The 22,247-nt window shown below is 42.8% G+C and overlaps 1 protein-coding gene and 1 non-coding gene across 2 annotated transcripts in view; both read right to left on the reverse strand.

Annotated features, from left to right (window-relative positions):
• TRNAC-ACA lies at window positions 893-964 on the reverse strand. The gene has a single exon. It is a non-coding gene; the product is annotated as a tRNA-Cys (tRNA).
• The window catches only part of IQCJ (IQ motif containing J), a 209,760-nt gene continuing 191,773 nt past the window's right edge, over window positions 4,261-22,247 (reverse strand). The window contains 4 exon segments of the mRNA XM_018050356.1: window positions 4,261-4,299; window positions 4,301-4,375; window positions 6,673-6,808; window positions 20,316-20,396. Coding sequence (XP_017905845.1) covers window positions 4,261-4,299; window positions 4,301-4,375; window positions 6,673-6,808; window positions 20,316-20,396 — 331 coding nt within the window.

Here is a 22,247-nt window from a genome sequence, read left to right on the forward strand (position 1 = left end):
TCATGTATGGATGTGAGAGTTGGACTGTGAAGAAAGCTGAGCACTGAAGAATTGATGCTTTTGAACTGTGGTGTTGGAAAAGACTCTTGAGAGTCTCTTGGAGTACAAGGAGATCCAACCAGTCCATCCTAAAGGAGATCAGCCCTGGGTGTTCATTGGAAGGACTGATGCTGAAGCTGAAGCTCCAATACTTTGGCCACCTCATGCAAAGAGTTGACTCACTGGAAAAGACCCTGATGCTGGGAGGGATTGGGGGCAGGAGGAGAAGGGGACGACAGAGGATGAGATGGCTGGATGGCATCATTGACTTACTGCACATGAGGTTGAGCAAATTCTGGGAGATAGTGCAGAATAGGGAAGCCTGGCATGCTGCAGTCCAAGAGGTTGCAAAGAGTCGGACAAAACATCACTGACTTGATGCACATGAGTTTGGGTGAACTCTGGGAGTTGGTGATGGACAGGGAGGCCTGGCGTGCTGTGATTCATGGGGTCACAAAGAGTCGGATACGACTGAGTGACTGAACTGACTAAATTTTCTGAACCAAAATCTGAAACAAAGAGATTGGCAAAAAATTTGTGCTATTTCATGATCTGAAAGACTAGATAGATAGAACTTGGGTGCGGAAGCATTAGAACTCATGGAACCTAAATTTATAACAGCTGATCATAATACTGTAAATTGTCCCTGACCTGGAAAATCTAGGTTATTAAATTATTAAGTAGCACAAGGCTTATATTCTCTATAATGTCACAGCTCTCAAGACTGTACTGGAAGTCTTGAGACTTGAGACTGTACAAGTCTTTCAGGGCCTGAGTTTCCTCCTAAAACAAGTGCAACTTTGTAAGAAGACTTTCTCCGTTCAGTTGCTAGATTTTTCCTGATGTATGGATCTTCCCGACCCAGGGATTGAACCTGGGTCTCCTGCATTGTAGGCAGATGCTTTACCATCTGAGCCACCAGGGAAGTCACATTTAAAGCCTAGAGGTTGTAAATGTCAAAAAGGATAATAAAACTTGAGGATAATTAAGCATATTTAATATAGGCACACTAATATAGGTACAGTGGGTCACCTGGCTGCCTGTTATTGACTACCCAGCACTTATGCTGGAAGCTAGTACCATTCCAATAGCCCATGAATATGAGGGCTCCACAGCTGTTCACCAGGATAATTAGGGGTATCAGGGTCTTGAGCTGGTCCAGACCACTGCTCCTGAACCTGGTCAAGAATTATAAGAACTACAGAAACTGCTCAAGAATCACAAGAACTGTAATTGCTCCTGACCAGGAATGAAGTACCCTCGTGGTGGTGGTGGTTGTGGGGGTGTGGGCAGCTGCTGGAAGGGCACTTTCTGCACTGGCCTGCCTGAGAGGTGAGGCCAGGAAACCCTGTTCTCCCCAACATGCTGCAGAGCCCCCCATTTGTTTTTCCTCAGGTCTGAAGTGAGTAGAATAATCCAGATTTTCTTTTCAAACCAGTCAATCCTAAAGAAAATCAACCCTAAATATTCATTGGAAGGACTGATGCTGAAGCTGAAGCTCTTATACTTTGGCCCCCTGATGCAAAGAGCCGACTCACTGCAAAAGACCCTGGTGCTGGGAAAGAATGAGGGCAGGGGGAGAAGGGGAGACAGAGGATGAGATGGTTGGATGGCATCATCAACTTACTGCGCGTGAGGCTGAGCAAATTCTGGGAGATAGTGCAGGACAGGGAAGCCTGGCATGCTGCAGTCCAGAGGTCGCAAAGAGTTGGACAAAACTGAGCGACTGAACAACAAAATTTTTCTTTTACTACGTATGTGGGTGTGATTTATCAAAAGAAACTAATTTAGAGGCAAAAGTGCTTGCACCTGACTTCAAATTTTAGCATTGAAAATTTGTTTTTAAAGGATCAATACTAAAATAAATGCATAATATATTACTTTTAAAAGTACAGCTCCAATCTCAAAACCTATACATGTATACATATATACCCTGAACATATGAAATATATATATACACACACACACACACACTTTAGGGCACAATTTGATTCTCATGGATTCATCTGGTGAATTGAAAGCAGGCTGCACACAGCCCCAGCTCCCTCAATGGGAATCAAGGTAAAAAAGTCACCTGTGCTCCTCACAAGTTCTCCACAGTGTTTTGAAGGCATGGAGTGTTTTCAAGAGTGGGCTCAGAACTGACTAACATTTATTGAGAGACCTCAGGGCCCAGGCTCTGTGCTGTTTTACATATGCAGTGCCATTTAATCTTCACAGCAATAACTATCTATCTCTGTCTCTAAATCTCTTATTTCCAGCTGGCAATTGAAGAAGTGAAGCGAAGTGAAGCGAAGTCGCTCAGTCACGTCTGACTTTTTGCGATCCCCATGGACTGTAGCATACTACGCTCCTCCGTCCATGGGATTTTCCAGGCAAGAGTACTGGACTGGGTTACCATTTCCTTCTTCAGAGGATCTTCCTGACCCAGGGATCGAACCCAGGTCTCCCGCACTGTAGGCAGACGCCTTACTGTCCGAGCCACCAGGGAAGTCCTTGAAGGAGGGCCTCTTAAGTGATAACCTTAGACTTACAAGAAGTGGCCGAACTGCTATTTTAAGTCAGGTCCTCAGGTCCTCTTACCAAGCCAGGGCTCTATTCCCTGATCCACACTGCCCCCTACAGGCCAGACGGTAACAGTATGGGAACCAATAGGGGAAAGTGGGTGTGGCCAGGAAGGACGGCCCAGGCAAAGGGAATCCTGTCAAAACAAAAAGGACTCAGAATGTCTTCAAACAATGAGACATTTTTTTTTTGTATTTATGCAGGGATATGCTATTGATTCGTAAAAAAGGTATAAACCTAATGCTTTACAAGGTACCATTCTATAGTTTCGTTCCATGATATCCTATTGCACAAATCACAGATTTCTTAAAACGGGGAACTAAAAGAATAAGTATTTGGTCACATGAATTTGCTTAAGAAGAAAAAAACAAAGCACAAAGCATTTTTCAGTGTTGTCCTCTATGCAATAACTAGTATTTTTATGGTTAAAAAAGTTATTCTTTGCTTCTCACTTTGATACCCACAAGTTCCTTTTCTTAATAACAGCTGCTATTCAAAATTGTTATTTCTAAAACAAATTTTTCTATTACCACATGATACACTGTGGTAAAGGGCACTTAATATGCAAATTGCTAACATAACTTAATATTATCTTCCCTCCTGTTGCTCTTTAATTTGGCATTGAGCAGCTGAGGTTTGAGGGTTTAATCAAAGAGCATTGAATGAGGCAATTTATAAAATCAAATGAGCGTTCTTTTTTCAATTATTTCATTCACTGTTTATACCTGCTAAATTGTAAAACAGTCCTAGAAATGCATTAACGCAATGATTGTGTCTTTCACTGCTTGACCATGTCTAAATGAAGGTTTATTTTTCAAGTGCTGCAATATAGTAGAACAGTAAAGCATGGAGGCTCCAGCCCAGTGAGTAACCCAAGGCAAGCTGGTTATCTCTCAAAGTCTCATTTTCATCATCTGTAAAATGGAGATAATAACAGTACCTCCTTTATGTGGTCATAGAGACGATTAAAGGACATAATCCACAGAAAGCATTAGTGAAGTGCCTGGCACACAACAAGTGCTCAGTTCTTACTAAGATGATGAATTTGAGAGCTCATACGGAAACATTACTGTCGCTGTTTAATTTACAGCCGAAACGTTCTAAGAACTGTATTAACTACATGCTTGGCCAAAAGAGAACAGGAGCATGCAAAAGCATCATTCTCAGCTCAGCACAAGGACCCCCCTGGATCAGGTTTCTGGCTTCCCATGTAGCACATGCCCAGAGCAGACAGCTAGGATGAACAGTAATTGCAGTCATTCTAGGCACGGGGCGGGTGAGCAGCTGGCAAGGCCCACGGGTTAGGCAAGGGCAGACTGGCCTCCAACTGAGGCTGTGTTAGAGGTTAGTAGAGGCTTAGAAGGAAACAGGCAGCTGATCAGCCTGGAGAAGACAGACAATGGTCTCGGCAGCAACAGTGACAGATGAAGAGGACTGCAGTTCAGCAAGCTGAGAGGATCCCGCAGGAGACAGGGGCCTGGGAAAGCCCCTAGGGAGACACCTCATTGACAGAATTTGACTTGGACCAAAGGCTTCTAACCCTGAAGTTCCAAAGGACTTACTGATTATTTGAAAAAGTTCTTCTCTTTATGACAGGCTTAGCCAAGGTGAGCTGGGGGTCATCCTTATCCCGTCCGTAAACTTGAGGTCTACTCATCAGAGGGTGGTAAAACCAAGTCTTCCTATCTGGGGCTCCCCTGAGAATATACATGAACCCAGTGGGTGTGGCAGGTCAGTCAAGGTAGAGCAAAGTCACTTTCTTTTCATGGGACTGTCACCAACAAAAGATGTGAGAATGAATGAATCTTTTTGAATGAAGCCTCAGCAAAGGGGTAATCATGGAAGGTAAAACAAGCTTAGTTATACCAGTTCCAAACAATGAAGCATAAAGTTTTAAACAATTGTGGCCTTGGTATTTTACCTGCCTGACAAATGAGAGACTTGGGAATGTGCCAACATCTTATATTTTCATGTTTTATTCTGTATTTAGTGTCACACCATCACCATCATCAATACCAAAGTTGTTCTCATAGTCAGCATTAGAATTCTGGGCAGTATCTGCTTGCTTTCTGAAGCTAATTCCAGTAATGATTTTTGAAAGTCTGTTTTGATTTTCAGTGTTTGTAGGCAGTCAGGAGTGAGCCAGACTCCCACACAGGAAATAGAGTCATCTTTGTCCACGGGCACAGAGCTAAGGCATGATGACATGGTGGTGGAGCAGGGTGCCACTCTCAATTCAGTGTGACATACCTTATGGGAAACCAAATTACTGGGCACACCAGAAAGGGAAAATCTCTGCTACTAAGAAACCTCAGGGCACCTGGAGTCTAGGCTACATTAAATAAGGCAAAACCATTAGCAAAGCTGTGCAAAGATAGACATAAACACAGACCAATGAGGGGGAAGAACATGCATTTTAGGCATGAAAACACTTGAGGTGCTAGAATCAAAGCAGTGCAGCAGCATAAATATAAAGCAAAGATAGATTCTTCCAGAATTTCAATAAGCCAAAAGGTTAACTATCCTAAAGCAATACCAAAACCATCAGGGATTTCTAGACAGTTGATATTGTCTGGAATTAGGGCTGAGAAAGCACAAAGGTGGTAGTAAACTCAAGCCTTTAACTCAGGCACAGAGTGATTTCTCATACTCAGTTTCCATCACTCAAATCAAGGCTTCAAAGTCGTTTACTTGGTACCTTCTATTAACATTCACAGTGAAGGTATCCTAAACACTCAATTTTCACATTCTTTTTCACTGACAAATCAAGAATTAAATACAAACTTTGCTAAACGCAGACATTTTCCAAAGTGGTTCATGAGCACCCTCTAGTGACACTGAGGCCGGTTAAACAACACATGCCCCCTACCAAAACTGTCTTTAAAAAGTGCAGATTCACCGTATTCCATTTCTAATGTCAGCTAAAAATAGATCTTCTGCCACCGTTATTTGCACAGCCATAAACTTAGCTTCCTTCTCTCTTTAGAATCCATAACTAGATAAAGCCATTTATTAAAGAATATGCAATGCAATCATCTGAAAACATTTCAAAGTACCTTTGCTTGATCCCAATGTGAATGCATTATTTTGGCTGTTGGGAAGCATTTTTACAACCAAATAAACTTGATTACAAAGTAGTCAAGGATGATTTTTTAAAAATAACAATACACTTGTACAGTTCATTTCTCTTCCTAACTTATTTCAGTACTCCAGTGACTATGGAAACCGATCACAATGGCTAAATCCACACAACTCTGTGTTACAATTGCCTGATCATTTATTTCCTTAGACATTTAGTGTTTTTTTTTGTTTTTGTTTTGTTTTTTTTTTAAACAGAGGCTTCCCTCAAATTCCTCCATTCCTCAACCCTGTACTCCAGAGTTCTTAAACTAGTGGACCTTGGAAAATTGTGGTGTACAGGCATGGTCTATTTACATTTAAAATTTTCTTACTGGTCACCAAGATTTAAAAATCTTCTGAAGAAGGAAAATAATCTTTGGCAACACTTGGCAACACACTTCCAGGAACCAGGGGAAGCGTGTGTGTGTGTGTGTGTGTGTAGGGGGGGATGTCCCTTTAGGTGAGCCAGTCACAGCTCAGTCCCCATCAGTCACATGGGTTACTTACCTGGCCCTGAAAGCCTTTAAGATGCAATCTCTGATTCCAAGACCCCTTTCAATTCTTCTCATGAAAGTTCTCTTTAAAATCCTAGTAACCAAACTAATCTATCCTATTCGTGCCACAAAAGGCTACCAACCGCGCAGATTAAAAGGAACACACTATCATCAAGAAAAGCAAAAAGATATTCTCAGTAACAGAGGAATGCCAACACACAAATGAATCGTTTAGACTGATTTCAAATGCAGTCAATTCCCTAAGCCTTGATAAAGTTCACTTTGCCTTCATGACCCACATCTTTGAGATGGCAAAACCCTCACCACAGCAAACAAGCACCTTGTAGATCACAAGCCACCTGCTCACATCCCCAGATTCCTCTCTTGGAGCCAAAGCCCTGGAGACCAAAGCGCCGGAAGCCAGCCAGGTCAGGAGAAGGGAATGTGCACTCACGGGTGTGCTGCCGTCTGAGAAGGTGTTCATGCTGACAGAGCTGCTCAGCTTGTCCGAGGACACAGAGGGCGGCGACGGGCTCCGCTTCTCCAGGGGCTCCTGCCGCTGCAGGTATTCACGCCACGCTCGCTGAATGCTGCCGAAAACAAACAGAAAGCACAGGCCCCGTCACTCCGGTCACAGAAGCCTCTGACAAGCACGAGGAGTCCGAAGGAACTGACTTTGACCAGGAACCTGAAGCACAGAGAACGTGACATGGAAAGTCAGAAGGCTCGGGCTATCTGTGTTACTGGTTTGACCTTCACAAGCTTACCTGAACTAAACCAGTCTACAAGAAACAACTTAGTCAGAAAAAGTCATCTGTCAAAGTGCAATCAGTTTGCACATGTGAATGTACATGCTTTGACTTATGGGACACAAAACCTTTCAGTTTCTCACCACGTTTTCAAGTGAGAATAATAAATTATTGTTGAAGAACTGTTCTGTGCCAGGGTCAGCACTTGGCTCTGGATAGAGGAGACAGCACAGCCCTAGGGGGCCATGCACATAGACTTCAAGGTGAAGGGTGTTCCATGATGTTAGATGGTATAGTCTATGTGGCCAAATGCATTGGCTCTGCTCTGGGACAAGACAGGCAAGTGCCCTGCGGTCATGGATTTTACACACTGTGGAAGGAAACCAGTAATGTATGATGAATAAACAAAGACATGGACAGAGAACACAGAAATATTTGAAACTGTTATATACTATTCAGAAAATTAACTCATGGTTAGGTGGCTTCTTGAGATTTTACCCAAGGAAGTTTTTTATGTCCTATGGTTAGTAACTCTCAAAGGAGTCATCTTCTGATCCGAATAACAGAAACCTCTTCTTCATTTTTGCCTGGAAAATCCCCTGGAGGGTGGAGCCTGGTAGGCTACAGTTCATGGCGTCGCAAAGACTAGGACACGACTGGGTGACTTCACTTCACTTCTTCATGAGAGCTAAGCGAATTTCTCCATTTGGACTAGTTTCTAATCTTTGAAGAGATTAATATCTAGATTTTCACATGTGACCAAGGAACTGAATCTATTTTCTCCTGGGAGTTGCTAGACATGAGCACCAATTGTCAGGATTCAGTTTTTGAAAATAGTTTTAAATGGCTGCGCTGATTAGCTCATGATCTCTTCTCAACTCCTGGAAGCATTCGATCTTTTTCAATTCTTCCACATACAACCAAAGTCACTGAAGGCGTTTTTGTATAAACAACATTTGTTTTCATTTGGCTAGAATGGTTCAGAGACTGTCCATTCTCAACAATCAGAGGACATACAGAACACATAAACATTGGTATGTGTTCCCTAATTTATTAAGGCTTTGTGAGTTATAATGTTCAAGGAAAAGTCCAGAAGCTACAGTGAAACAACCTTGGGATCAGAGGCCAGTTTTCCCTGAAACTATGAAACTTCAGCTTCTGGGGCCCTTACTTAGAGGCCAGGAGCTTCTTGACTTGGGTCATGGATAGTCACTGTTTTCTTATTTAATGTTTTCTCAAAATGTACCCTTATTTATTTATTTTCTTTTGGTTTAAAATTTTAAACAGGATCTCAGAGAAACTCCTGTAAGATTAAGAGGGTCCTGTAAGGGTGGCTGAGTGTGGTAATCCCATTGTTTCTTCTGGATTTCATTTTACTAAGGGAGTATCAAACTTTTGGCAGCTAATTTCCATGTCTTCCAAAGTGCTTGAAGCGTTGGGCAAATGCCAGAGCGCTGCTGAGAAGTTCTGCCGCCTTAGGACATCTACAGCTTGTAAACCTGCCCATCAAGGACTTAAAAGCATGTGATTTTTAAAAAGTAACTTAAAAAATAGAGAATACTGACAACCCATAGGATACCCATACGTTTATAGGACTATGAAGTATTCCTCTCCCCAAGCCCCACTTTTTAATTGCCTTGGTTATTTAGAAAATATAGAAAGAAAATATTGTAGCCTTTTGAGAAGTTGGGCTTCCCTTGTGGCTCAGCTGGTAAAGAATCCACCTGCAATGCGGGAGACCTGGGTTCAGTCCCTGGGTTGGGAAGATCCCCTGGAGAAGGCAAAGGCTACCCACTCCAGTATTCAGGCCTGGAGAATTCCATGGACTGTATAGTCTCCGGGGTCCCAAAGAGTCTGACAAGACTGAGCGACTTTCACTTTGAGAAGTTACATTTTAGCTTGATGAACAGCAGGGGGCAGCATGACACCTTCAAGAAAAACAAAAACAAAAAAACAAAACCAAAACAACGCTGGACAAAAATCCAGGTGAGATCTGCAAAGAATTTAAAGCATTGTCTTCTCCCTTGTAGTTATGGGATCTGAAAAATGACATACCAGTTTTCCTTAAGTCGAAGATTAAGCAGAGAGTATTTTTCCCTTCCAAGTGGAAGAATATAATCTTCTTTTCTTAATTGATAAAATGTGACACTTGTTGTTTGTTGTTTATTCTCTAGTTAGTATCCGACTCTTTGTGACCCCATGGACTGCAGAGCACCAGGTTTCCCTGTCCTTCAATATTTCCCAGAGTTTGCTCAAACTAACGTCCAATGAATCGGGGATGCCATCCAACCATTTCATCCTCTGTTCAGTTCAGTTCAGTTCTGTTGCTCAGTCGAATCCCACTCTTTGCGACCCCATGAATGGCAGCACACCAGGCCTCCCTGTCCATCACCAACTCCCAGAGTTTACCCAGACTCATGTCCATCAAGTCTGTGAAGCGATCCAACCATCTCATCCTCTGTTGTCCCCTTCTCCTCCTGCCCCCAATCCCTCCCAGCATCAGAGTCTTTTCCAATGAGTCAACTCTTCACATGAGGTGGCCAAAGTACTGGAGTTTCAGCTTCAACATCAGTCCTTCCAATCAACACCCAGGACTGATCTCCTTTAGGATGGACTGGTTGGATCTCCTTGCAGTGCAAGGGACTCTCAGAGTCTTCTCCAACACTACAGTTCAAAAGCATCAATTCTTCAGTGCTCAGATTTCTTCACAGTCCAACTCTCACATCCATACATGACCACTGGAAAAACCATAGTCTTGACTAGATGGACCTTAGTCAGCAAAGTAATGTCTCTGCTTTTGAATATGCTATCTAGTTTGGTCATAACTTTCCTTCCAAGGAGTAAGCGTCTTTTAATTTCATGGATTCAATCATCATCTGCAGTGATTCTAGAGCCCCCAAAATAAAGTCAGCTACTGTTTCCACTGTTTCCCCATCTATTTGCCATGAAATGATGGGACCAGATGCCATGATCTTAATTTTCTGAATGTTGAGCTTTAAGCCAACTGTTTCACTCTCCTCTTTCACTTTCATCAAGAGGCTCTTTAGTTCCTCTTCACTTTCTGCCATAAAGGTTGTATCATTTGCATATCTGAGGTTATTGATATTTCTCCCGGCAATCTTGATTCCAGCTTGTGTTTCTTCCAGCCCAGCGTTTCACATGATGTACCCTGCATATAAGCAGGGTGACAATGTACAGCCTTGACGTACTCCTTTTCCTATTTGGAACCAGTCTGTTGTTCCATGTCCACTTCTAACTGTTGCTTCCTGACCTGCATACAGGTTTCTCAAGAGGTAGGTCAGATGGTCTGGTATTCCCATCTCTCATAATTTTCCACAGTTTATTGTGATCCACACAGTCAAAGGCTTTGGCATAGTCAATAAAGCAGAAATTGATGTTTCTCTGGAACTCTCTTGCTTTTTCCATGATCCAGCGGATGTTGGCAATTTGATCTTTGGTCCCTCTGCCATTTCTAAAACCAGCTTGAACATCTGGAAGTTCACGGTTCAAGTACTGCCGAGGCCTGGCTTGGAGAATTATGAGCATTACTTTACTAGCATGTGAGATGAGTGCAATTGTGTGGTAGTGAGCATTCTTTGGCATTGCCTTTCTTTGGGATTGGAATGAAAACTGACCTTTTCCAGTCCTGTGGCCACTGCTGAGTTTTCCAAATTTGCTGGCATATTGAGTGCAACACTTTCACAGCATCATCTTGCAGGATTTGAAATAGCTCAACTGGAATTCCATCACCTCCACTAGCTTTGTTCATAGTGATGCTTTCTAAGGCCCGCTTGACTTCACATTCCAGGATGTCTGACTCTAGGTGAGTGATCACACCATCGAGGTTATCTGGGTCATGAAGATCTTTTTTGTACAGTTCTTCTGTGTATTCTTGCCACCTCTTCTTAATATCTTCTGCCTCTATTAGGTCCCTACCATTTCTGTCCTTTATCGAGCCCATCTTTGCATGAAATGTTCTCTTGGTATCTCTAATTTTATTGAAGAAATCTCTAGTCTTTCCCATTCTGTTGTTTCCCTCTATTTCCTTGCACTGATCACTGAGGAAGACTTTCCTATCTCTCCTTGCTCTTCTTTGGAACTCTGTAGCCCCTTTCTATTCCTGCCCTCAATCTTTCCCAGCATCAGAATCACATATATACAAATACCTGTAAAATAGGCATTAAAATATCTATTGATATAAGTCCACTCACTTCCTTAATTAAAAAGCTATTTCAGTTTTTGAATATTTACCTTATTATTTTTGTCTACATATATGAAAACAGTTTTACTTAGTCGAGAGCATATTAGATTTTGTTCTTTTTTCTTTAAATTTAGGGGTCAAAAGTGAAAGGCTAGTCACATCACTCTAGGCTACTATTCTAAATTGCTACACTATTTGTACACTATTTCTTTTGAATGGTAGAGCCTTGCTATTATTACTCTCTGAATCATAGAAAAGTATTTACATCATACACTTACCCCTCTTTGCACTGATATGATGTTCATAGATTAAGTTAGTCTAATATTAGCCCTCAGAATACCATCTCTAAATGTTATTTTACTGTAGGAGAGAATGAAAACAAAATGCAAAGGCATTTGTCCCTCGGCCAAAGGGAATGACTTTCACTCTCTTATTCCAGCTTTATGACAATTCCTACTCACAAGTCTCCTTTACAGCTGCAGTAGAAACCCTGAACACCAACTACCTTGACATTTTTACTTCTGAAACTAAGCAATACCATCAATACAATGCTTTAAAAGCTGGTTGCAGAGAGGGAGTACTCTCTGTGTGTTCCCATATGTTGAATTATAAATAAAGTACAGAAATTTACTTCAAAAGAGATGATAAATACATGTTTCAATTTCTTTGCCAGCTCAATTCCAATGTATCTTCCCTTGTCTCAGGGACGGCATAATCATCTGCCTCTACCCTTTCTTTGTCAGTTTCACAGGGCGGGTGCTTCTCTCCCACACTCACAGCTACTTGGGGACTCACGGCCTGGGCAGCTCTGGTCATCTCTGGATGTCCTTACAGAGAAGAGCAGAAGAGAACACTCTGAGGGTTGGGATGCTTAGAGGAGGTTTGAGGGTGTCCTGGTTTTCAATTAGTTTTCAAGGATGGATGGGATTTAGACTGCAAGGGAGGAAGAGGAAAAGACCTTGGACAAAGGCATGGAAGTGAAGGTACCAGGCAGGATGCAGGAGGATCCCAGAAAAGACGGCAGAGCATGAGGTTATGAAGACAGGAAGAGGATCCCGATGTCAACAGGGTCAGGTGGGGGCAAGACTGGGCAATACCTGCCCCTTTTGAGGGGGAATCCCCCATCAAGGCACAGTCTGTAGTTACCAGACCTTCAGGTTTTCAAAGGCAGCCAGAAATCTGGATTCTTGTGTGAAACTTACTAAATAATTTTAAAAATACTTTATTACCCAAAGTAAGTGGAATTTGAGGATAAGAAAAGAGGGCACCATCAAAGAAAACACAAGTCTAAGTATCTTCTGAAACAATTGATTTTCTACAGCTCCTTTTGCATGCATCCTCCCACTCAGTCCTACACATGTGGGCTGTGGGGAAGGCTCCACTAATATTATTATTATTGTAGTGGTAGGTTTTGCCTGCCCAACATTCTCCTTCTCTTGGTTCCAGCACCCATTTCTCCACGGGGACCCACCAACCTTCAACCAATGAGCTATGGATGAGGCAGATCCCACCCCTCCACTGTAGAGAGCAGCTTGTGTGCCAGACTGAACACCCAGAGGGCAGCGATTGGTTCATAGAAGCTCACATGGCTCAAGCCAGGCAACAAGAGGCTACAGAAAGAGAAGCCCCCTCTTGCACCTGGAGGTTTGCGATTGGTAACCTGGAGCTATCCATGACCAGTTTGCTACAATGCTGGGAGAGAATGAAGAGAAAAGAGCTTACAGAAGACAGAGATGCCTGGTGACTGTGCCCCCGGGTGTTCATGTTAGGTAATATAATAAAAATCTCTTTTTTATATATATAACTTAGTTTGAGTTGAGTTTCTGTTACTTGCAACTACCAGTTTCTATGTATTAGATGAAACAGGCCCCTCTCCCAGTCTTGAAGGGTTGGCTTTGTGTAGGAAATAAACCTTATCATTCAACCTTGCCCCAGCTTTTGATTGTCTCCCAAGCTTCTGCTTATCCAAACAACCCATTTCATTTTTAATAACTCCCAGTAGCTAAGGGTGTGCCCACGCAGGTGACGTGGGTTCAGTCCCTGGGTCAGGAAGATCCCCTTGAGGAGGAAATGGCAACCCACTCCAGTATTCTTGCCTGGAAACTCCTATGGACAGAGGAGCCTGGAGGACTACAGTTCATGGGGTTGCAGAGAATCAGACATGCCTGAACAATTGAGTACACACACAGAGCAGTGAGTGCCACAAAGGGGAGGATCTCAGTCAGCACCTAGATGTGGACTCATTGGAAGCTAGACCTTCAGGGAGCAGCTTTCAAAAAAAAGTACAAATATACACAGTCTTGTGGGACCATAAGCACAAGCCCTGCTGGCCTCCAGAGCCAGGAAGGGATCAAGGGGTAACATTCCCTGGGTGGCAGTCACAATAACCAGGGCATGCATACTCAATTGCGTCAGTCATGTCCAACTATTTTGGGACCCCAAAGACTGTAGCACACCAGACTCCTCTGTCCATGGAATTCTCCAGGCAAGAATACTGGAGTGGGTTGCCATGCCCTCCTCCAGGGGATCTTCCTGACCCAGGGATCAAACCCGAGGCTCCTGAGTCTTCTGCGTTGTGGGTAGATTCTTTATCCACTGAGTCACCAAGGAAGCCCAATATCCAGGGCACCAGATGTAAAAACTGGGGCCCCAGACACTCACAAGAGCTCCTCTGCAAGAGACGCTGAAGCTCTGGAGTATGGCCGAGGGACAGCTTGAAGATAGTGCCCACCCCGCAGTGTCTCAGGAAAGGTTTACAGTCAGCCCTTAGATGTGCACTTAATTAGAAGCCTCCTGTTTCACATCAAGACTGAGCTCCTGGGTCTGCTCCCTCTCACTGTGCCCAGGGAGTGGTAACTGTTTATAAGAACACTTTCTCCACTGGTTGTGGTCCATATCCTACTCCTCTGCTATAAAAGGGTGCCCGTGTGCTGGGGCTGACCAGCTTTCAAATCAGCAAATGAGTTTCTTTGACATGAAGTCTGGGCACTTTTTTAAAGGATGCTTCTGTGCTGAGCCCTAGAGTGGGTGAATCTGCATGCAGGCTCTTTAAGAGAGGTTCCTCAGTTCACCATAACCTCTAGGATCTCGTGAGCATGAGCTAAACAGTCTTCAAAGCCAAATGCTTTCGGGACTCATCTCTCAGGGGCCAGTCATGAAAGTTGGGGTGTTCAATGCAGAGTATAGCTCTTTGTCTCCTCAGAGAGAAGCGCAAGGTTTTGAGTGCACTCCCAAATAGGAGTCATCACACCAGCGTTTCATGGAGAGATTGTGTCTCAGCCTTTCCTATCCACTTTGATGTGGTTTTCCTCTTGTCTGCCCAATGTGAAGGGGTCACTCCACCAGTTTTTTATTCCCCACCCCCCTCCGCCCACCCAGAGGGAATTGTTCCATTCGTAGTTGTAGATTCAGTGTGTCTGTGGGAGGACATATTTCACGATCTTTGTGTGTTGATGTCTTGAAGCAGAACCTCCTGGAAACTAACCGTGTTTGCACATGCTTAGTCACTCAGTCATGTCTGACTCTTTGCGACCCTTAGGGACTGTAGCCCTCCAGGCTCCTCTGTCCATGGGATTCTCTAGGCAAGAACACTGGAGTGGGTTGCCATGCCCTGCTCCAGGGGATCTTCTCAACTCAAGGATTGATCTTGGATCTCCTGCATTGCAGGCAGATTAGAGTGATGTAGGTTCTTGCTCAGTTTTACTTCTTATTAGTTGTGGCCTTGGGAAAAGTACTAAACTTTCAGGCCTGCACTTTGCTGATGCACAAAATGGGAACAACAATAATGTTTTCATAATTCTTACCAGGAGTCAAAGATATGGTATTTATATTTAAGACACTTAGCCCCAAATTTGACAAATAGAGGTTCTAGATAAATCACGATAATTACTTAAGAAAACCAGACACTTTCAAATATTTTTAAGTAATAGGTGCAAATCACAAGGGCTTCCCTGGTGGCTTAATGGTAAAGAAACTGCCTGCCAATTCAAGAGGCTCAAATTCTATCACTGGGACAGGAAATCCTCTAGAAGAGGAAATGACAACCTGCTCCAGTATTCTTGCTGGGAGAATCCTATGGACAGAGGAGTCTAGTGGGCTGCAGCATATGATATACTGGATTTTTCTGAGGATCTTTACAGGAAATATTTTATTAGCCCAATTTGATGTAAAAATATGTTTAGAAAAGGTACAGTTGCATGGGGAAGACACACTAGAGTAAATATTTTTCTTAGATTTTCTCATTGAAAGCTCACTATGATTCTTTAAGATATGGTTCATGTTCTCATTTTATAGAAGAATGCAATGAAGGCCCAGAGAGATAAGCAATGCTCCCAAGGTCACTCAGCAGACAAGGAGCAGGGCTGGATTTGAACCTAGGGTGCTCTAGCTTCAAAGTCTGCTCTCTCAACCTCTCATCCCTCATGGCTTCTTTTAATGAATCTTTTGACAAAAATTGATAGGTAGTACTTTCAAACAAAGGTACTTCAGGTTTTACTGAGATTCGAGTTTGACTTTATTTGGGGAACTGTCTTCCTTCTCAAGACTATGTCTGTCTGTCTCTGTCTCTCTCCCTTTTAGAGTCGAAATGTTATTTCATCACTAAATAAAATATACTAATAACAAGTAAGGAGAGGAATTGAACATATTTAATGAGAAGACTTTTACAAGATGATTTGTATTTGATAGATCGTATGTTATTCCATTACAAAATAAACATATTGTTAAGAACATAAAGAGACAGACCACACAGAGTTAGTAAACAATTTTTAAATGATGGCCTGTGTTCAGAAGATGCACTTTAGGTCTCGTTGCAACATGCAAGGAGTGACCCTGATGTGAAGGGCAGGGATTTGAAGGGGTTTGGAGGGTCCATTCCCTTCCTCTGCAGCCAGGCCTCCCTGCTAAAACCTGCACTTCTCTGCTGTGTGCACTCATTCCCAGACCCTTGGGCAGCCTTGGCCCTAGCTCAAACCTTGTGCTCTGTGACAACCTAGAGGGATGGGATGGGGTGGGAGGTGGGAGGGGACATGTGTATACCTATGGCTGATTCATGTTGATGTATGGCAGAAACCAACATAATATTGTAAAGCAAATATACTTCAATTAAAACAAAATTGTTTAAAGAATACTTTCTGTCTTAGGGCTGCATGGGAGCATTTGTCATGGTGCTTTCACTATTACTTTTGCTTTTACTAAGTTTTCTGACTTAAGAGGCTTTCCTTTGCTTGATCTTCCTGCCTTTCACCTCCCCAAAGTGACTTTTTATTAATAGCTGTGCAATCCTGATTGCTTTCGCCCTTTTGATACAGTTCTTTGATCCTCCGAGTCTAAAACACAAAATTACCTCTTAGCGGCAGCATTCTTGAGCCAGGGGATTTGCTCTTCCTGATATTTCCTCTAAATTCCACTCTTAACACACTTGTTCTTTCCCCCACAGGCCCCTAATTCCTTCCAGGTGGCAAATACTTTGCATTGCCACCTTCTGGTTATGGTGGTTTAGTCTCTAAGTGAAGTGAAGTCGCTCAGTCATGTCCAACTCTTTGCGACCCCATGGACTGTAGCCCACCAGGGTCCTCCATCCATAGAGGTCCTCCATCCATTTTCTAGGCAAGGGTACTGGAGTGGGTTGCCATTTCCTTCTCCAGGGGATCTTCCCGACCTGGGGAGCGAACCCGGGTCTCCCACATTGCAGGCAGATGCTTTACCATCTGAACCACTAGGGAATCATTTCACTAAACCTCCTAGCAAAGCAAGGTTCCCCCAAAGTACTATTAATTAAATGAACAAGAGTCTAGACTTTTCTCTTTTTCTTCAAGGCCCCTGATGAGATCTGTGGTGTACTTTCCTGACTAAGGACTAAGTCTCTAAGTCATGTCTAATTCTTTGTTACCCCATGGACTGCAGCTTGCCAGGTTCCTCTGTCCACGGGATTTTCCAGGCAAGAATACTGGAGTGTGTTGCCATTTCCTTCTCCAGGGGATCTTCCCCATTCAGGGATTGAACCTGGGTCTCCTGCGTTGCTGGCAGATTCTTTACCAAGTGAACCACCAGGGAGGTGCTCTTATCAAACTGCCTCCTTTTAATGTTGTCCTGAGTGTGAGGGAATGACTGAGATCCTTTCCTGCTCCTGCTGACCCCCACCAGAGATTGGCCTGCCAGAGTACATCCCATCTCGGGGCTTGCAGGAGCTGGACTGTCCAGAAATCTTTCACTGGAACCTACTCTCTCGCCTCATCAGGGAGGGGATTGAAGAGTCTACAGGAAAGCAAATGTTATGATGTAGTAACCCCAGCTTCTCCTTCTCCCCATACCCCTTCTACCTGGGAAAGATTGGTTTCCAGCTGGTTCCCACCAAGAGAAGACAGAAGACCATAACAGAAAGCCTGTGAAGTTTGACAGTAACTCTGGAACATGGAATAAAACCCCACCTTTCATATCCAAGGCTCTGTAGGTCTAAAGGTCCCTTGAGAAGCAGGAATGGGTGTATGCCAAGATATTCCTTGTTGAGAATGCCAAGTTCAGCCTGGGGAAGACCATCAGCTAAGCAAGAGACACAACGAGGGGTGCAACCCACACCGCTGGTGGGGGCTCAGGGGAGAGCCAGCAACCCTTCCCACAGAGTCCCAACTCTTTTAAGGAAGGAACTGCCTAGGGTGTGAAAACTCACCATCAACAGGAAACCTGGAGCAGCCTTGGTGCTTAGCACTCAGAAGGTGGGAGAGGTGACACCAGGAGGGGAGGGGAGGAGGAAGGAGGGGAGACAGAGAAAGTGAAAGAGGAGAGGGAAGGGAAGGGAGCTGGCTGCACAGCTGTAGGGAAGATATAATGCATGTAGAGGGGAGGTGTTCAAACTGTCATGAGAGTTAAGAATTTAATAACCAGATTAGACAAGAGTCACTGAACTGGAGTCAATTCTCCGATGGGACTCAAATTCCATTATTGGGTAAGATTAAGTTTTCTCTCCCTCATCCCCCTCCACTGAGTGGAAATGGGGTTCAGAGTTATTAGAAGAGATAAAACCATTCTGTTTGCACCTCACTGAGCTGAGACTCCTCTATCATGCCAGCTACACATAAAATCCCAGATTCTCGGAGCTACTAGGCTCTTAGGCACGGAGATTCTTTTTTTTCTTTGCCTGCTCCTCTCTCTGGCACCTGCCCCTCTGTCTCTACAGATTGGAGAAGATGAAAACTAAAAAAGACCAGGGAGGTTTCTTAACTTCATTTCAGCATACAAATTAATCACTTTAATTTTTCACACAGCCAAACTTCCTTTCCAGTGCTTTTTCAGTTAAGAGGACGTTATCTTAATGAGAAAATTCCTAGCAATAAAGCAACCTATGTTTGAAAACTAACATCTTGTGGAATGAGGCTGACATACAGCTTACATAAAACGATTTGGTAGCCTGATTCATTATTCCCTTAGTAAGTGTGACACACAGCTCCTTAGCAGGGGGCCTGACTGGTTGAGAAGCCACATCTGAACTTAACCTTGAGAGGCAGCCCTGTGTGCTCACCCAGAGGCAAGCTTTTTACTGATAACCAAGGTTAATGTAGATTTATAGGGGTGTGTATTCATATTTGCTTTTATCCAGCAGGATATTATATATCTGCATCATTTCTGTTTCAATTCCTACATTCAGCAATGGCTTACTTTTTTCAAAGTTGTACACCTCAATGCTCCCCTCTTCAAGGTGACTTCTTTCCTAAAAGATTCCTCTTTGGGCTTTTTGCAAATGATCAGTGTTCCTGACCAAGAACAGACATGTTCAGATTCTCCAGATACATGCTTTTCAGAGTGGTAAGCTGTGTGTATGCGTCTGTGTGTGTGTGTGTGTGTGAGAGAGAGAGAGAGAGAGAGAGAGAGAGAGAGAGAGAGAGAGGGAGAGAAGGAGAGAGAGAGAGAGAGAGAGAGAGAGGGAAGGAGGGAGGGAAGGTGAGGGAGAGGGGGAGAGAGAGAGAAAGACTATATACATTCACGGTAAGGCTCATAACTTATCCCCAAAGAAAAAATCTGAATGGGAAAGGATCACAGAGTACAAACATACACAGTTTAAAATTGCTTCTAAAGTGACTATTTGGAGAAGGAAATGGCAACCCAGTATTCTTGCTTACAGAGTCCCATGGACAGAGCAGCCTGGCAGGCTACAGTCCATGGGGTCACAAGAGTCGGACACGATTTAGTGACTAAACCAACCAGCCAACCAAAGCAACTCTGATAGGTCCTTTCTTAATGAAGTTTTCAGTTCAGTTCAGTCGCTCAGTCATGTCCCACTCTTTGCGACCCCATGAATCGCAGCACACCAGGCCTCCCTGTCCATCACCAACTCCCGGAGTTCACTCAGACTCACATCCATCGAGTCCGTGATGCCATCCAGCCATCTCATCCTCTGTCGTCCCCTTTTCCTCCTGCCCCCAATCCCTCCCAGCATCAGAGTGGACTGGTTGAATCTCTTTGCAGTCCAAGGAACTCTCAAGAGTCTTCTCCAACACCACAGTTCAAAAGCATCAATCCTTCGACGCTCATTTAGAAGGTTGTTATTTTGTTCTAGAATACAGCCTGTCTGTCTTTGGATCTCATTAGTTTTATTTTTGCTAATACTGAGGTGTATATAGCAGTATGTTTATGCTTTAGTCATTTGCAGTGGGAGAAGGAGAATCTCGTTAAGCCATATTAAGAGAGAGTAAGAAAGGAAAGGACAAGAAGTGAGAAAGAAAAGGAAAGGATTTTTTTCTCAAAATAACTGGACAAGAGCTGGACTGGAAACAGAAGGAAGAGGGTGGAAAGAGTGTGCATGTGTGTGCGTAAAAGACATGGTCTAAGGTGGAAAAAAATCAAGTTACTAAGAAGAAAGGCAGTGAAAACTACTAGTGAGATTTGAAGAATGTTACTTTGCCTGAAAGGGAAAAACCAAGACACAAAGTGATGATCATCAAATACTTCCCTACGTTATACATCAATGGTACTGTGTGCTCAAAACAGCTTTGTTGCTACTTACAACTGGGAAGAAATACTGTGTAATATATAAATATAATTGTGAATAAATGTGTGATTCTTATAGCCATGAACTCCAGAATAGTTCAGAGATTAATAGAGTAAGAACTGTAAAAACACAAAAATTTTAATGTGAACTTTAAAATAACTTACATTTTCACCTTTGAGTCCAAGGGCTGTAGATTGAGGTGACACTTTTGAATGTTATTCTCCACATCCATGGCCAGTTGGTGACTACAAACAGAAATAATGCCTCAATATAAATGAATCCATAAAGCTGTCATTTACATCAATAAAAGTGCCAAATTGACACTGTAATTGACATATGTAATTGACAAAGCAGGTACATATACACTTTTGTTCATTTTATTAACACAGTCCTAAAAATTCTTATTGATGGATAGTAGATAAATAATCATACCATAGAAAGAAAATGTGGTTTTGCCTTTTAGGATTGCTTTTCTTTATTTCCACCACTTAACTCAACATTCATATCTAAGGCATGTAAATCATTTACTTTACACAAAGACAAAGGAAGAATATTAAACTGTTTCAGAGGAATAAAAGCCATGAGTAGAATGTTACAAATCCCATGGTATTGTCTAACTAGTAAGTTATAGAGAGAGTCTCATTCGTTCCCAATGGTGTCACCACTGAACCTTTTCTCCTTTCATTCTGTACGCTTTTTCAGGGCTCCCACTATGAACAAAGCATCAGTCAGCCCTGGATAAAGATGGAGGAATTGTGAATATATGCCATTGCTCCTATGAACCTAAGACAACAACTGGGTGCTACAATGGTCAAGGAAGACTATAGCAGCTATGCTGGGTCTTGAAGAATGGACAGGGATTAGTAAGTTAACATGTAAAGGTAATACCAATGAGGAAGATCCTAAAAGATGATGCTGTTAAAGTGTTGCACTCAACAGGCCAGCAAATTTGGAAAACTCAGCAGTGGCCACAGGACTGGAAAAGGTCAGTTTTCATTCCAATCCCAAAGAAAGGCAATGCCAAAGAATGCTCAAACTACCAAACAATTGTACTCATCTCACACGCTAGCAAAGTAATGCTGAAAATTCTCCAAGTGAGGCTTCAACAGTACCTGAATGGAGAACATCCAAATGTTCCAATTGGATTTAGGAAAAGCAGAGGAATAAGAGATCAAATTGCCAACATTCACTGGGTCATAGAAAAGGCAAGAAAATAAAAAAAAAACTACTTTGCTTCATTGACCACACTAAAGCCTTTGCTATGTGGATCATAACAAACTGCAGAAAATTCTTCAAGAGATGGGACTACCAGACCACCCTATCTGCCTCCTGAGAAATCTGTATGCAGGTCAAGAAGCAACAGTTACAAGTGGACATGGTTCCAATCGGGAAAGGAGCAACTCAAGACTATATATTGTCAACCTGCTTATTTAACTTATATGCAGAGTACATCATGAAAAATGCTGGGCTGGATAAAACACACACTGGAATCAAGATTGCTGGGAGAAACACCAATAACCTCAGATACACAGATTACACCAACCTTATGGCAGAAAGTGAAGAGGAACTAAAGAACCTCTCAATGAAAGTGAAAGAGAATGAAAAAGCTGGCTTAAAACTCAACATTCGAAAAACTAAGATCATGGCATCTGGTCCCATCCCTTCATGGCAGATAGATGGGGGCACAATGGAAACAGTGACAGACTTTATTTTGTTAGATTCTAAAATCGCTGCAGATAGTGACTGCAGCCATGAAATTAAAAGATGCTAGCTCCTTGGAATAAAAGCTATGACAAACCTAGACAGCATATTAAAAAGCAGAGACATTACTTTACTAGTGAAGTTTGTATAGTCAAAGCTATGGTTTTTCCTGTAGTTATGTATGGATGTGAGAGTTAGACCATAAAGAAAGTTGAGTGTCAAAGAATCGATGCTTTTGAACTGTGATGTTGGAGAAGACTCTTGAGAGTCCCTTGAACTGCAAAGAGATCCAACCAGGAAATCCTAAAGGAAATCAATCCTGAATATTCATTGGAAGGACTGATGCTAAAGTTGAAGCTCCAATACTTTGGCCACCTGATGCGAAGAACTGACTC

The sequence above is a fragment of the Capra hircus genome, chromosome 1 (genome assembly GCF_001704415.2).
Source record: "Capra hircus breed San Clemente chromosome 1, ASM170441v1, whole genome shotgun sequence".
NCBI lineage: Eukaryota > Metazoa > Chordata > Mammalia > Artiodactyla > Bovidae > Capra > Capra hircus.